The sequence below is a fragment of the Oculina patagonica genome, chromosome 12 (genome assembly GCF_052425735.1).
Source record: "Oculina patagonica isolate OP01 chromosome 12, crgOcupat, whole genome shotgun sequence".
Lineage (NCBI taxonomy): Eukaryota > Metazoa > Cnidaria > Anthozoa > Scleractinia > Oculinidae > Oculina > Oculina patagonica.
Window position 1 is genome coordinate 19,136,197 of NC_135769.1, and position 17,246 is coordinate 19,153,442.

Consider the following 17,246-nt stretch of genomic DNA (forward strand, 5'->3'; position numbering starts at 1 on the left):
TTAGCGCATTCCCTAGAATTTAAGGTTTATTGATGCGATTCAATTCGTGTATGATCTGTATTTTCTTTCTTAGTTTCCAGACCTATTGTCATGGCAAGAAATGGATACAAGAAGATCCCTACCAGTGAGAATAAAGATATAGTCAACTTTGTGTCCGTTCTGTTCTTTCAATGGATGAACAGTGTCTTTAAGATAGGCAGTGAGCGATCTTTCGATCAAAATGATTTTTTTTTCAGTCGATAAAAGTTAGCACAAGTGTGTGTCGAATGCTGATTTCATTTGTCAAAGGCTTGGCTCAACCAAAACAAAAACTGTCGTGCTCTTCTGACTGCATGTCAATGTCGTGATTAATATCATTAATATCATATCATTATTGATGATTTCCTCGTGTTTTTTGTTTATAATGTAGAAAAAAAATAATGATGTGAAGATGGTTTGTAGCCAGTAGTTATGCGAAAAAGTTTTTCTCAATAGCGACCTTTAGATTTGACTACGAGTAAGCGATCGAGTACGAGAACGCCTTTGGAATTTTGAGACAATTGTATCCCCCAAACTATAACTCTTCCCTGTTGCTGACTAACACATAAATAAACGTTAGGGACACGATTGGTTTTAAAAGTGATTATACGGAGGCACGCGAACTTGGTTTAAAAACTCATACTCGTATTCAATCTTGACTCGTAGTCCAATTTAAAGGTCGCTAATTTTAAACGATTTTCACCTGAGTCCGATGACGAGAAAACATAACTGCAATTGTGTAGCCTCTATAAATAAACTGCTTGCATGAAAAAATAGAAACTGTATTGAAATCATTTTGTTACCTTTTTCTTACCTTTCCCAGTAATCGAGACTGTTAAACTTTTTTCCCCACTTCCCTCCCCGATTACGCCTGTCAGGCTACATGGTTATTGAAATTAAAACCACGTTCTATTTACTGGGGACTTACGCAATTATCCCCCGCTCCAACCCCCCCCCTCCCCCCACCGACGGATGGCAAGGGTTTTATTAGCAGAGCAGCCCGCCTTCTTTCCGCTGTCCGGATTTCCATAGCAAATGTCCACCTCCCGCTCAGATTTCAATAATTTTTTTAAAAGCCTGTAATTTAATGTCCTCTTTTATCGGGCTTATTCTCCATGGATCCACCATCTTTACTGGAAATTCCACCTAACCCCCTCACAATTCCAAATTTTAAGATTACCCCCCCCCCCCCGACCCCCGAAAACGACTTTTACTGAGAAATAAATCTGTTGTTCAGCCATAAAAATAGATTAACTACAGGTGACTCCTGATAACTCAAACCTTCAAGGGAAATAGAAAATGGTTCGAGTTATCGGGAGCTCGAGTTATTGGTAGTTGAAAACAAGGAAAGGAAAAAACGTTGTTTACTGATTTTCTATCATACAGTGTACACCACTGTTCATTTTAAACAAATTTAATTAGAGTATAGAGAAGCTCATAGGCGTACGGGCCGGAGGGGCTGGGGGGGGCTGCAGCCCCCCCAAATTTTGGGCAACTCGGATTTTTTGGGCAACAAGAGAAATTTGGGTAAAGCCAGTTTTTAAGAGGCTTCCATTTTTTTTGAAGAGAAAGATACTTCTATTTTAACCTGAAGTTGGCGTGGTAAAGCCAGTCAAATTCACACGAGTCAGTGGTTGCCTAGCACGCAGTGAGTTTCTGGTTGTTAGTGAAGGGGATCAAACGTTGATGTACATATTTGTATTTTTTTTCAGTTTGTAGTTGGGCACTATACTACACTACACTAGCTGGTGTGGGATACTCCCAGTCGTAAATTAATTTCGCATACTATTCTAGAGTCATATTGTTGATTATTGACTGGAGACTCTCAGATGATCATCAGTGCCACACCAACATCCATAATTCTGACGTAGCCGGAGCACGCCGAGCACCATTATTCACTTAAACTGATCACCTCGATGTCTGTCTAAGCCAGAGCATTATTCGATAAATCCACTATATCTGTACTGCTGTCACTCTGAAGATTTGAGGCAACGTTTTCGGCGTCGATTTTACTGCATAATTTTAAGCATATTGGTGATTGTTTTATCGCCACCCGGTGAAACCTAGTTGTGACTGATTTGGCGCACGAGAAAAAGTAAATTTAACATTCTTTCCTATATGCTTGGTTCTTGCATGAGCATCTTGGTACTCAGCGACGATGTCCTTTTTACCCTCAGAACAGTTAACGCGATGTCTAATATTATGGCACAAGGCGAGTTCTAAACAAAAAACGCATGTAAAATGCGTATCTGTATCCACTTTCGCGTTTATTTTTACAAACTGCAGGCGCGAATTTCACTTTACGCAGGAAATACTCCATGTGTCACAGTCAATCACCTGATAAAGAAAGCTTTTCCTGCTTTGCTAAATTTTACACAATCGAAGGCAAGATTCTGGAGGCTTAAGCCGAGCAGAAAATGTACGCGAGTTTTCCTCGTGTACGCGGATTAGGTTGTATGACTGTTTCAGAAATGCTGGAGACAATGCAAGGAAAAGATCTATTTGAATGATTCCAGAGTTTTCTAATGTGGTACATATCCTTCCAGCGATACCTGCTACATCGTGTTTTGAATAACGATCCTATATTGCGTTGCACAGATTAAAAACTTACGTCCTCATAACCATGGGGCAATGAGTTCATATGATAGATTCATTAGAAAGAATATTTTCATTTCATACCTAGGCCTATGTCCGTGCATCGTATGACTCTCGTTTCTTTTCGACTGTTTCGTAAAAATTTGGGCAACTTGCAAAAATTTTTTGGGCAAATGGTTCGCCGCCCCCCCCCCCCCCCCCCCCCCTGGCAAAAAAATTGCCCGTACGCCTATGGAGAAGCTTAAAGGAAAAAGAAACAATACATTTCTAAATCACTGTATAAATCAGAACGTAATGTAACGTAAAACAAAGCAAATCAGTTGCGAACTTTGCAGGTTTCAAAGAGAACAACGCTATAGGCTACTGCTGCACAGTTAATGCGACTCGTGTACGTTTGGTATTTCAAAATAAATTCAACGTTTTGGACTACAGTACACTGTTTGTTAAGACTTGTCACGTATCGACAGAAATGGTTCGAGTTTTCGAGGGTAAAATTATATAGAAAATGACCTGAAGGGAAACGAAAATTGGTTCGAGTTAGCGGGAGGTTCGAGTTACCGAGGGTAAAATTACAGCAGTTGTATGACGGAAATCTAGTGGAAATCGATTTTGCTTCGAGTTAGCGCGGGCTCGAGTTATCGGGAGTCGACTGTATTTTCAAAAAAAGCTGACACTGCCTTGACTGTTTATCGTGGATGTAGTTGTTAGTTGGGGTTGACTGTATTTGCAAACAAATAGCTGTTGGGTTGATGCTGTTAGGTACACACTAAGTACGTGAGTTTGGAAGCATGCCCGGGGGACATGCTCCCCAGGAAAGTTGAATTTTCAGAACATCGTTGATGCTATTTTAGTCATTCTGGTTGATTTTTTGCACTTTGATATATGCCGTATATTTAAAAATATTCAAACAGAGCCAAAAAAGAGCTAATATTGCCTGCAGTTTTATCAATGAGAGGTAGTTATCAGTTGAAGTTAACGTTCTGCTGTATTTTTCCCCCAATAGTTGGTGGCGTTGAGTTTATGTTGTTTGATACATAGGGGAGTAGGGGAATCTGGAGGCATGCTCCAGAACTGAATAGAGCATGAATGGCCTGTTGAGATCCTCATACAGGCGATTCTGTTGAAAACTAAACTTAATCGTCTTTGTAATTGACCAAAATCATGAGCGCGAACTTGTTAATTTGTCTCCTGAATCAAGCTTTGTTCGGCAAACAGTTGGAAGAGCCAAATGAATGTGTGTCCAGCAGGGACTCGAACAGTAAAAACAGAAGTTTGTCGCAGTAAGTGCATTTGGAAGAGCGTTCATGCAATTCCTTTATGCAACATTTCCCTTCAACCTTGTTTATTTTCATGGCGTACATTTGTGGTCATGCAAACTTTGTGGATATTTGCCCAAACAAGATGAAGCCTGGAAAACTGCCCATTTAGGTAACTCTTACTATCTTAGTTAATTAAGATCGATAGACACGTAAAAACGACTCCCTTATGAACGAATTTTAATATCGATGGAACAATTGAGACACTGCTGTTGTGCACAAATTTACAAATACGTTTTAGAAGCTTGAAAGCCCGGGTATCAAGAGAAAAAGGAAGCAAATGTCCCCATAAAGTTTCGCAGCTTTGAGCTCTGAGGAGGATTCCGTTCTAGAAGCTAGGGCACTTTCTAAACAGCATCGGCGGCTTCTTTTTGTAAAACGCTGAGCTCAGCCACCCATGGCCAATTTACAAACCTAGACACGAGAAGTAGCATCCAAGTATATTTTAAACCTTGACATCTCCTACAAAACAACAAAGCTTTTATCCCGCTCCCATAATCGTAAAGCAAGTTATTCTAATGCTAGATTAGTTTGTTAGTATGGGTTTACTTTAGCAGGTTTAATATTGTCTATAATTTCTTCATTAGTAACTCTCCCTCACTGTCGAGGGTAATAGACCATCTCGAATTCGATCGAATCCCTGCTAGATAAGATACATAACGTCAGCTGTAATGTGAAGGACTCGAACAGTAAGCGTCGTTATGAACAGACAAGCGGTGAGTTTGTCGCAGTAAGTGCATTTGAAAGTTTTATTTCTCTAATAAATGCACAATAAACTTCAGAGTGAGGTCTCTTGGAGTGCATGGTCATTCTCCCGGAACACGGCACTACGGTTGGTTGGTGATCATGTGTAATGTGAATATCTTAACTGTTTTGCTTTCTTTCAATGGTCACTCGTGACTTGTTTTGAAATCTGTCGCAAAATGATATCTATCTTAAAAGGTTCGTTCAGGTATCAATAAATCCTTGAAAGAAGAAAAGCGGATTGGTAGAGTTCAAAACATTCACTCCATCGCCCACGGCATCCTAACTGAACCATAATAGAGATAAATTGTCTTCGTGTAAGAATTGCTAGTTTGGTGTTGGTATTCAAAGAATGATCGTAATCATCCCTGTTTTAATCGTCGTCATTAAGGCATTTATCAGTCATGAATTGTATCGACGAGCATTTTTATTATCAAGAGATTCACATCATGTTGTCGTGATGTCCAAATAGCGAACACTGAAAAAATTAGCAATTCAAACTCACAGTTTGTTCTGATGAATACGATATATTTTTATTTGGGCGTGAAATCTGAGGCCCCGAAAGTTTTTTTTTTTCCCGTGCACGTACATCACTACTCGCTCTAAGAGCCTTTATGGCAAAGCTGGTCTCCCATTTCCTTCCTATATATAAGAGACTTCCGCGCGCAGGTAATGGCAAAGCGGGACCGACATTCTGGCATGTTACAGAACAGCCTTCAGAGCAGTGTTGCGTGGCAAAGCTGTATGTAATGAAAGTTTGCATTGGAACCGTCAACGCAAAGGTTTTGTTTAATCAAAAAGGTTTAAATTTGGCTGCTTTCTGAATACAATTTAGATAATTGTCTGCCACGTTTTTAGAGGGACTGTTTTGCTAATAAAAGCGCTATAACTAGAGTCAAATGCAAATCAGTTGTAATAACATTCTTGACTTAAATGCAGCAATAATCAAAGGACTGCTGATACTCCTTTCTGATAGCAAGGATAACATGTAAACTTTATCTGGATATCCTATATATAGGTATGCATTCTACCTCCACGAAAGTAACGTTCTCACGAAAGCAACGACTTCCGAAATTAAAGTAACAACAGGAAAATATGCTGTTTATCCAAAAGTAGCGAGTGACGTTCAGTTTAGTACATTAACGACATCAACGTTACGATTTGAAGGAAGAAAGGAAGGAAGCAAGTGAATGAATGAATAAATGAATGAGTGAATAACAGTAACAGTAAATCTTTATTGTGCCTTACACTCCAAAGGGAGGTATTGGTTTAGTTACAATAAAGGTGTTATAGCAACTATGCTAACAAATTACTTGATAACAAACAATGAAATTACAATGCAAACGTTTACGGTAATAATTGAACTATTAATTATACAACTATTTATTGATATAACTTTCAATTTAAAATTTCTTTTCTTTTTTGAAACATGAGAAAGATATATTTAGCTATGATTCTAGAGGTAGCATAATTATCTAACTTAAGAAGGTACTTTTCATGATCAGTTAAATCTACAAAGCGAGGATCAGTTTGTGACACGATGGAATGAAGCTCTTTTCTAACATCATTATACCTTTTGCAATACATTAAAAAATGCTGTTCGTCCTCTATGCGGTTTTCCTTACATACCAAGCACTTTCGTTCTTCAACTGGTATGGATGCTCCTGCATTTTCATATTTTCCAGTTTGTATGCGTAGGGAATGTACCCCTAATCGTAGTTTAGTGATACTTATTCGATGCGCTGGATTTTTAACTGTAGTGAGATACTCTTCCAATTGGTAATCCTTTTTAACTTCTTTGTGAGTGAATTTTTCTCTTGAGCTATCTGACGCGCAATTTCGGACCTTCGACCAATTTAGGAAATAATTTTTTCTTAACCTATGTTTAATTTTGCAACAAGAATTCGTTGAAAGTTGTTGAGCTGATATGTCATTATCGGAGTGAATTCCTAATGCTTCATCATCATTTAATAAACTAGCAGATTTAGTATGTTTTTTGGCGTAAAGAAATGCATCATTTAATATAGGATTGGTTATCCTATGTTCTAATCTATTAGATTAGAAGATAGATGCTTTTATGTCTATTGCTAAAGGGTATCGACCTAGTTCTGCTCTACATGCTACGTTTTCTGCATACCATGGTACATTTTATTTAATGCTTGTTTGCAAAACCGGATGTGAACTTGTTCAATTGTACTTTTATCGAAATGTGTTTTGTATGATAAAAGTTCGGGTCCCCATATTTCACAACCATACAAAAGTATGGGTTTAACAAGGGCATCAAAAAGTTTATTTTGTTTCACAATTGTTGATGAATCAATGTTGGATAGAAATCGTTTAATGATAGAAATAACTTTGGTAGCCTTTTTGCTGATTATTTCTCTTGCATAGGTGTAACGACCAGAAGATGTCATTTCTATGCCTAGATATGTTTGTTTGTCAACAATATTTAAAGTTTCATTGTCGTATTTAAAACCTTTTTTGTGTTTGTTCTGACCGTTACCACTAAATACAATGATGTTTGATTTTTTGGTGTTTACTTTTAGCTTCCATTCTTGAGCGTGCTTATGAATAGCGTCAAGTGATTGTTGCAATCCTTCTGGAGAATCGCTTAATACTAATAGATCATCTGCGTACATTAGGCAGTTAAGTATTGATTGTTTAATACTACCCCTTTGCATTTGTTTACTCTAAAATAATCTAGTAAATCATTCATAAACAAAGAAAACAGAACTGAATGATAACCAGAATGAATGAATGAATGAATGAATGAATGAATGAATGAATGAATGAATGAATGAATGAATGAATGAATGAATGAATGAATGAATGAATGAAAAACGTTGTTAAAAATGGTTAAAATATCATTACAATCTATAGAAAATAGATTATACAGCAGCTAACATAACAATTGACTTGCCTTTACAGTCAATCAAAGTTAATAAAAATGTGGCTGGGAATCCAATGTAAAGTAAAGGAGATTTTCACTCAGTGCATTTCCTGGAATTAAAGTCATTAAACCGTGTATGATCTGTATTTGTTGTTCTTCATCAGTTTCAGCTCTATTGTCATGGCAAGGGATGGATACAAAAAGATCCCTACCAGTGAGGATAGAGAAGTAGTCGGCTTTGTGTCTCTTCTTTTCTTTCAATGGATGAACAGTGTCTTCAAGATAGGCAGTGAACGGTCTTTAGATCAAAATGATTTTTTACCGCTTTCACAAGAAAACTATTCCTCTGTTTTGACCGAGCAGCTTCAAGCAAACTGGAACAAGGAAAAAACAAAGAGCAAAAGAAATGGAAAAAGGCCTAAACTTTGGAAAAGCGTCATAAAGATGCTCTCTATTAATGACGTCGTGATTATTGTTATCACGGGTGCTTTGCAATCAGTGTCTTCCCTTCTTCGACCATTGTTTATTGGATATTTTATTTCCACACTGATGTCAGCTGAGCCAGCAAAAAATTATCTTCTGTACGGTTGTGCATTGGTTTTGTGTATTAATGCTTTGATCGGGAGCATTAGTATGCATCACCATGACTACAGATGTGAGCTGTTGGGAATCAGAATAAGTTGCGCCATAAAAGGTTTAGTTTACATGAAGGTAGGCACCAATAGAATACAAGATAACCAGACAATTACAGTAGCAAAGAAAGATCCTGTTTCCATGGGACATAGATAATTTACCTTTATAGGGGATGGCTTTCCAATTGATGACATCGTGTTCGCTTTTTTTCTTTACGTATTATATTCTCCTTTGACGTTGCCAGTAAAGGTCAAAGAGTCACGCATTTGTGCCAATGTTTAGCAAACACACGAAAGCTGTTGTGTCACTTTAAGCCTTATTTCGTTACAGAAAGTGAAATTTAGAACTTGTTGTTTTGCAGACGCTACTTCTCAGCAAGCATGCACTGTTGAAATTTACAACAGGTCACGTAATTGATCTTATATCAAACGATGTTCAGCGGTTGGAGGAAGACACTGTCATGTGGATCTCCTCATCGGCTCTTTCGTTCCTTGAACTCGTGGTGGTAGCGGTTTTACTTCCGTATTTGATTGGCTGGCAGGTTCTTATGGGAGTCCTTTTCCTGTGTCTTCTTGTGCCATATTTCGCCGGGTTGTCATATGCTGGTGCTGCACTGCGCCTGCGTACAGCAGCGGTGTCCGACCGGCGCATCTCATTGATGAACCAAATAGTTTCTGGGATTCGCGCCATCAAGACACAGGCGTGGGAGGATGAATACCAAGAAAAAATCAAACATACACGAAGGTGGGTAGAGTCTCTTTTTACAAGCAATTCGATACACTAATGACTTATTTTCTTTTATTACAAAGTCGTGAATTGGATTCACAGTTACCTCATCGTTCACTTTTCGCTCTTAGACCATGATCGCGCACGTGTTGCCCTTACCTCATGGTTCTAATTTGGTACAAACCCCTGAAGTTTTAGCCTTTCAAATCCTTTCGTTTGTAATATCTACTCTACTAGCCCTCATTTTCTATCAGTCAAAACTTCGTTGGCTTTTCGCTCATGGACAAATCAGACACCAAGTCTAATTGTTAGAAAACTATCAGTGATAAACCATTACGTGACCAGCTAGCGTCTCAGACTTGCCTATAATCAAGATATTCTCAAGTTAAACACTAAACTGAAGTGACAATTAAAATGTGTTTAGTACGGCAACACGGACATATAACTAAAATCTTATGATAAATAACACTAAACTCGTATCGCTTCTATAGTCGTTAACTGAAATATCCCTCGTAATTTCTTTACTGTTTTCAGGCATGAAATTAATATCATCCGTAAGAAGAGTGCCATTCTGTCAGCTGTTGCTAGCCTGCTGCACACTTCAACACCACTGGCGACCCTGGTATCTGTCATTACCCTTGTGCTGACTGGTCAACCTATCACACCTGTTAGTGTTTTTATGCTGCTCGCTTTTATTGAGATCGTAAGAACATGCACATGCAACTACATGCCCAATGCTTTGTTACAAACATACGACGCTTATGCGTCGCTGCGAAGAATAGAAGATTTTCTTCTTTTAGAAAACTTGCCTGTCAACTCACGAGATCAGTCTACAGAAGAGAGCAGCTCAACCAAAGTTGCGAGTGGTCTCTTGGATCAACAGGAGAATATAGAAGGTTTCAATGCTGATCGCGTCAAATATCAGAGCAAACCCAGCAGTTTGCGTGTGTCAAATCTGACGTACAAACAAGTCGAGCGAGAAGATGAATTCATTTTGCAGGATATTGAATTTTCCACAGGGTCACAAAGTTTAACAATCATTACCGGTCTAGTGGGCAGTGGGAAATCTACTCTTCTCTCAGCGATCGCTGGCGAGGTCTCAGACATAAGCGGAACAATAAACTTCCAAGGGACTCTTGTTTATGTTCCTCAGACAGCTTGGGTCTTCTCTGGAACAATAAGAGAAAACATTTTGTTTGGTAAACCATACAATGAACCAAAGTACACAAGAATAATCGAAGCATGCGCCCTCACAGAAGACATCCAGCGGTTTCCTAACTGTGACCAAACAGTTGTTGGAGAACGCGGTGAAGTTCTGAGTGGAGGTCAGCAGGCGAGAGTAAGTTTAGCACGCGCAGTTTACGCTGATGTAGACCTTTACTTGTTGGACGACCCCCTGAGTGCTGTGGACTTTAAAGTTGGACAACATATCTTTGAAACATGCATCAAGGACCTACTGGGTGATAAAATACGAGTGTTAACATCACATCAAGAACGGCACATGAAGGAAGCTGATGAAGTCATTGTGTTGTACAAAGGCCGCGTGTTGGAAAAGGGACGTTTCACAGGCCTACAAGAAAAAGGTATTCTAAATACAAATGTTGACCCATTGTATAAGACAGCTAGAAACGACAGCAAGGTTACTAAGAGCTTCGTTCAGGAAAATGAGCAGAAAATTAAAGTTGGTGATAGTTGGGAAGCAATGATGCCACTACCCAATGAAGCTAAAGGTCTGGAAATATCGCAAGAAGATCGTGCAGTCGGAGTGGTGTCGTCCAAGCTTTACTGGGAATACTTCAGAAGCGGAATACATTCGTCAGTGATCTTGGCAGTAATTTGTTTGTGTTTCATAACTCAAGGTAAGACTCAAGCCGATGTGTAACAGTTTATTTAATGGATGCTGCAATAAGCCTGTGTATATGTAAATCATCGGGACGGTCGCCAAATTTCGTCTTGACAAGTTTGTGTTCAGTTGGTGTTTTAAATTTTTCCACTATATTTCTTACACAGTTATCTTAGGTGATCATTGATCAGATTATTTGTTTTTTTAACAGGTATAATTAACAATTATTTACCGAAGTGGAGGTGAATAGTACTTTGCTAATCACCTCCGAGTTAACCAATCAGCGTGCGCGAAAAGCATTGTATTACTTTTAGGGACGGACCATTAGAAACGTGACCACTTGGGGGTGGGTTGCAGAAAATGCCAAAAGAAATTTATGCTTGTGAAGGTGACCAGAAAAAGATTCACGCGAAGAGAAACTTAATATTGCTGAAGGAAAGTGCACCTTTAAGCTAAAACCACAAGTCAAGCCAAACAAATAGTCAGTTTAAATTAATACATTTCACAACGCATTTATTATATTCGAATAAGTAACAAATATTGCGTGAAATACGGTGCCTGTTTACTGTTTGAATTTTAAGGTGGCGTAGCATGAGAAAGTAAAAGTGTGAAGTAGCAAAATAAAAAATATTCATACGAGGTAACAAATCTCTCTCTGATGGTCCGTCCTTTATTTTGCCTTTTTTTCCTCAGCAATGATAGTTGCTCCTGACGTGTGGCTGTCGTTTCTAACAAAGAAACTTCCAGAAGATCAGAAAGACAAGACTAATCTAACTATCTATGGTTGTTTAGTTGGAGCGTCCCTCACCTTTGCCCTCATTCGAGCATTCGGATTCTTTTTTGTTTCCCTGAGATGTTCTGAGCGTCTTCATGACAAAATGGTTGGGGCTATTTTGCAAGCACCGGTTCTGTTCTTTGATTCAAATCCCGTGGGAAGAATTCTCAATCGATTTTCCAAAGATGTAGGCTGCCTGGACGAGCTGTTGCCCAAAACTTTTCTAGCTTCAATCCAGTATGTCTTGTTGGTGTTTGCATCAATAATCGTACCAACTGTTACAAATCCTTGGCTTTTAATTCTTGTTGTTCCGGTGACTGTGGTAGTTGTGTATACCTCCAGGTATTACTTGAAGACGTCAAGAGAGCTGAAAAGGTTGGAGTCCATATGCCGTAGTCCCGTCTTCTCACACATTTAAGAGACCCTGATTGGGCTGGACACGATTCGTACAAGAGGCAGACAAAAGGATTTCGTTGATCAGTTTTACAGGTATGTTGCTTAATCTTCTATGATGGAGATGTTGTGATCTTGCTACCCAACGGGGTAGGGCTTACTCTATGGTGTTATCTAAAGACAATGCTTTTCGCTTTGACGCATTTTTGAAGGGCACCTTAATGACCTTTGAAAAGCGGCCAATCATTAATACCACATCACCTTGTAACCCTGTCAACTTGAGCCACGATGACATGAAATATAGCTTTGCACATCCAGCCAAAACCGCCACCTCATTTCCAAACGCACTTATAAAATTTACCGCTTTAGGAGCAAATAGATTATTACTTAAAAGATGTTTCATTGTGACGTGAATGAAGGTGAATTTTATGGGGGATAAGGCAAAATTTATTTACATACTTTGGTTTTCTTCTGGTAGACATCAAGATATTCATAATCAGTCATTTATTATGGTGATGGCAAGTGGGAGATGGCTCGCTGTACGCCTGGATCTTCTCGCTTCCCTATTAATTGGTGCAGTGTCCCTGGCGGCAGTGTTGGTGTCTCAAGATGCTGGTAGGTACATTTGAGAGGTAAATTATTCAGCAATCACATTTTAATGTATTTATAGTACCAGTGACATGAATGCTACATCCGAGAGTCTGTTATTATGAAACCACGCTTCCCTTGTAGCTGGCTTCGTTACACGGCCGATAAATTCTATATCATTTTGCTGGATAATTCATAGTTTATGATTGTGTACGAGAGAGATTTTAAAAAGTTTACCATTTGGTCAAAGCTTGAGACACTAACAAATCATGATAATTTACATAATTTGTGCCAGTCATTCATAGGTGACATAAAGGTCTCTTAACAAATCAAAAGAACGGAGAAAAAAAACAAATAATTATGCCGAACTTTGTTTGATACGGCATGTCATTTGTACTCGTTTGGGTTTAAAAAAATATCCAGTTGTATCATACAACTTTTCCTTGAATGATCTCTTTTACTTTTGTACTTTATTTTTATCAGCTTTTGCCGGACTTGCACTTGTTTATGTCATCCAGACTGCCGGATTTACTCAATACGCTGTCAGAAAAACCTCGGATGTCGAGAATTTTATGACGTCAGCTGAACGAGTTATGACGTACACCAAGCTTGACTCTGAGCCTGGATATAAAGTGCAACGACTTGCCCCGGAACACTGGCCACGCAAAGGAAATATCACATTCCAAGATGTTTCACTGACATATTATCCAGGGGGACCTCAAGTACTGAAGAAAATCAATCTCCACATCAAAGGAGGAACAAAGATCGGTGTTGCAGGCCGCACGGGTGCAGGCAAGTCATCTTTTGTGGCCGCTCTAATGCGCATGCCAGATGCTGATGGAGAGATAATGGTCGATGATATTCCAATCAAACAGATCAACCTCCAAGAAGCTCGACGATGTATATCCGTTCTTGGCCAAAGCCCTGTTCTTTTCAGTGGATCGCTGAGAAAAAATCTCGATCTTGTAGAGCAGTTTCAAGATGCAGAATTGTGGCAAGCTTTAGAGGATGTCCAACTTAAAGAGTTGGTAGAAAGTCTAGATGAAAAGCTGGATCACGAGTTGTTGGAACATGGTGCAAATGTCAGTGTAGGAGAGCGGCAGTTAATTTGTTTGGCTCGTGTGCTCTTGCAGCAAAGCAAGATCGTTATCTTAGATGAGCCCACTGCACACGTGGATCCAGACACAGAACAAACAATCTGGAACGTAGTGCGTGAGAAACTGAGGGACTCCACAGTTATCACTATAGCTCATCGTTTGAACACCATTAAAGACTGTGACATGATTTTGGTTTTAAAAAATGGGGAGGTTGAAGAATTTGACAGTTTTGATTCACTAGTGAATAGGGATGGCAGTGCCTTGAGAGAAATGGCCCAAGTCGCAGATATGTGATAAACAATACCCGTCCTGGTTGATGAAACAAAATCATTCACTGTCCAGTTTAGAGATGTTCACTCACTGATGGCTTATCCGGGAGATCGCAATATTAAAATAATAATAAGTTAGCAGTATTTCGGTAGTCTTTTTTAAAACATTTATCAAGTCATGCTGCATTAATACTTAAATTTATCTTGAATAGACTAAAACTAGTCCTCAATTGAGCAGCCAAGCTTATCCACCTCTCAAAAAATATGATCATGTTAGTCCGTTACTCAAGAATCTTCACTGGCTTACGGTAGGAGAAACGATTGAAATTGCACTTATTACCTTGAAGGGTCTTCGAGGTGAAGCTGCCTAGTACATCCTAAATCTGCTCAGATCCTACAATACAGCTAGGACACTAAGATCGTCCAGTCAAAATCTTCTTTACAAGCCTAGATTTAAACTTAAAGGCTATGGGGGCCGTTCGTTTTCGGTGGAGACACCAACTGTGTGGAATACACTTTTGATTTGAAGTTTTTTAATTGTATATATTTTTTAATGTTATTTTGTAGGTTAGTTAGTAAGATAGACATAGTTAAGCTAGGTTCTTTTACATATTTTTATAATTTTATTTTTTATAAAGCGCAATTGAACCTTTGGGAAATGGCACTATAAAAATTTTAGCAGCAGTAGCAGCAGCTGTAACGGCAGCAGTAGCGGTAGAGGGTAGTGGTAGTAGTATAATTGACCATATGTCGTTTTCGTCGAAAATATTACACCCCTCTGTAACAGACCTGGTGAAACCCGACCTGGTGGGTTATTTTGCCCTCCCTGGTGGAAATTTGACCTCCCTGGTCCCTGGTGATAATTTGAAAAATCCCTGGTCAATTTTATTTCTCCCCGGTGGAGAATTTTGTTTACCTGGTCAGGAAAAATTAAACAGACTTTCTGCTGGCTTAAACAGAAGAAAACGACGCGTGGCAAGAAGATGGATAATTTAATAATTGTCTATAACTTGATGTAAATAGCAAAAATTAATTGTTAACTTTTTTCTATTGTTTTCGTCGCTTGTTCTGATGTCATGCACGTCACTGAAGAGACAAAACAAATATGTTGCGGCCGGAAATGCGTCTGCGCTCGCAGGCTACAGTGCGCGGCCCAAAGGGCTATCTTTAAAACAGGGAATGGGGAATCGGGGAATGGGGAATGAGGAATGGGGAATGGGCTGGGGAATCTTTAAAATGGGGAATCTTTAAAAGCGGGAATCTTTAAAACGGGGAATCTTTAAAAGCGGGAATCTTTAAAACGGAGAATTTTTAAAAGCGGGAATCTTTAAAACGGGGAATCTTTAAAAGCGGGAATCTTTAAAAGCGGGAATCTTTAAAACGGGGAATCTTTAAAAGCGGGAATCTTTAAAATGGGGAATCTTTAAAAGCGGGAATCTTTAAAAGCGGGAATCTTTAAAACGGGGAATCTTTAAAAGCGGGAATATTTAAAAGCAGGAATCTTTAAAACGGGGAATCTTTAAAAGCGGGAATCTTTAAAACGGGGAATCTTTAAAACGGGGAATCTTTAAAAGCGGGAATCTTTAAAAGCGGGATTCTTTAAAACGGGGAATTTTTAAAAGCGGGAATCTTTAAAACGGGGAATCTTTAAAAGCGAGAATATTTAAAACGGGGAATCTTTAAAAGCGGGAATCTTTAAACTGGGGAATCTTTAAAAAGACGTCTGACAGAAATCGGTGGTTTAATTGACAAATTTTAACTCGGTGCGCGAAGATCTCTCGCTTCGCGCCGTGACAACATGACCGAGCGTCCCGTAGTTTACAAAGGTACTTGATGGTCGACTTTTTCCGCTTGAAATTGTTCACAGAAACTTCTAAAATTCATTCAGTTTATGTACAGCAAGTCGACCAAAATACTGAGCGAAAAATAAAGGAGAAAAATTTAACCAAAAGTAACTTTATTCAACCAAAATTCGAGGCCAAAAACCAGACAACGGCACTTTATAAGCGCGAGCTTCGAAATTTACGGGCCGGGAATAAACAGATATAAGCAAACAGAATTAAAACACTTACATCAAGCTGCCTTTACCGGCATTATGTACAGTAGCCCATAGAGGTGAGGAGCTGCAAAAATGACCAGACGATTCATCGAAAAAGTTTTGAATTTGATGCGTACGTGACAAACCCAACTCAGTGCAGCTCAAATTCCCGCCAATCATGTGGTTTTCCAGGTCGGAAGTTCAGTTCCGACATATTTTATTTTATATGTTTTCACCCCGGGGGGGGCACTCAAAAAAGTTTTATACGGGGAGGCTCCGCCCCAAGCTCTTACCCCTTACCCTTTTATATACCATTTTGACAGAAATTGAACCCCTTTCGTATACCTTTTACTGAAAAAAAGTACCCCTTTCATATACCTAAAAGACGTGACATAGCCTTAGAACAGGACGTTTTCTTGTCATTTTTATGTAGCGCTTAATAAATTAAAATAATACAGCCATAAAGTGCGTCTGTTCGAAATATTTTAATTACAGGCCTTTTAAAAAACCTAAATGACGGATTTTCATACCCTTTCATATACCTAAACTTGTGAAATCGCTACCCTTTTATATACCTGAAGCCTGAAAAAGGTACCCCTTTCGGGCGGAGCCTCCCCGTATGGGCCGTTATATGGAGTACCCCCCCCCCCCCGGGGTTTTCACGACTCGACAATGATTGGAATAGAGTTCGAAAATTCACTAATGGAAGTTAGTCAACGTCTGTAAACGCTGAAATAAACTACATTACATATCGGCGAAGGGTTTTATATATATTTTTTTTATAAAAAGTATTGGGGAATGTTCATTTTAATAGCACAGCGACCTTGTCACGACATCTTGCAGAAAGTGGTCACAAAGAACAAGTCCGGATAAAATGTAGGTTAAAATTTATTCGTGGGCGAATAGCAATACCGTATTTTCGTTTATTTTTTCATCGTCAAGCAACGTCGAGGGGTTTTCTTATCGTGAAAACTCACCAACGTGTAGAACAAAGTGACAGATATACAATCTGTGATAAATAAAGTTTAAACTTGACCGTTGCGACTTTTCCTGTAAAATTCTTGCGCCATTTCCTGTAAAATGGCTAGCATGTTAGAATGATGCCGGTAAAGGCAGCTTGATGTAAGTGTTTTAATTCTGTTTGTTTATATCTGTTTATTCCCGGCCTGTAAATTTCGAAGCTCGCGCTATAAAGTCTTTATGGTGCCGTTATCTGGTTTTTGGCCTTGAATTTTGGTTGCATTAAGTTACTTTTGGTTAAATTTTTCTCCTTTATTTTTCGCTCAGTATTTTGGCCGACTTGCTGTACATAAACTGAATG

The 17,246-nt window shown here is 38.9% G+C and overlaps 2 protein-coding genes and 1 pseudogene across 3 annotated transcripts in view; 2 read left to right on the forward strand and 1 right to left on the reverse strand.

Moving 5' to 3' along the window:
- Positions 1-17,246, forward strand: part of LOC144632518 (ATP-binding cassette sub-family C member 4-like) — a 55,697-nt pseudogene that overhangs the window by 32,892 nt on the left and 5,559 nt on the right. The window contains exons 2-6 of the transcript XR_013566911.1: positions 8,558-8,940; positions 9,457-10,781; positions 11,459-12,029; positions 12,412-12,548; positions 13,005-14,645. The product of XR_013566911.1 is annotated as an ATP-binding cassette sub-family C member 4-like (transcript). The remainder of the gene's footprint in view (positions 1-8,557; positions 8,941-9,456; positions 10,782-11,458; positions 12,030-12,411; positions 12,549-13,004; positions 14,646-17,246) is intronic.
- LOC144632514 (ATP-binding cassette sub-family C member 4-like) overlaps positions 3,982-17,246 on the forward strand; it is a 35,272-nt gene continuing 22,007 nt past the window's right edge. Inside the window, exon 1 of the mRNA XM_078491175.1 lies at positions 3,982-4,041. The gene's annotated coding sequence lies outside the window, so the exon portion shown is untranslated. The remainder of the gene's footprint in view (positions 4,042-17,246) is intronic.
- LOC144632140 (uncharacterized) lies at positions 5,895-7,164 on the reverse strand. The gene is made up of 2 exons (XM_078490741.1): positions 6,819-7,164; positions 5,895-6,723 (listed from the first exon to the last, which is right to left on the reverse strand). The coding sequence occupies exons 1-2, from the start codon at positions 7,085-7,087 to the stop codon at positions 6,072-6,074; spliced, it is 921 nt and encodes a 306-aa protein (XP_078346867.1). The 5' UTR covers positions 7,088-7,164; the 3' UTR covers positions 5,895-6,071.

Bases quoted from the DNA above. Each gene is read 5' to 3' on its own strand.
- LOC144632140 (XM_078490741.1), bottom strand. From the start codon at position 7,087: ATGACATCTTCTGGTCGTTACACCTATGCAAGAGAAATAATCAGCAAA. The intron at 6,724-6,818 runs GTACCATGGTAT...CTAATCTAATAG, and splicing joins AAACAAGCATTAAATAAAAT to ATTAGAACATAGGATAACCA.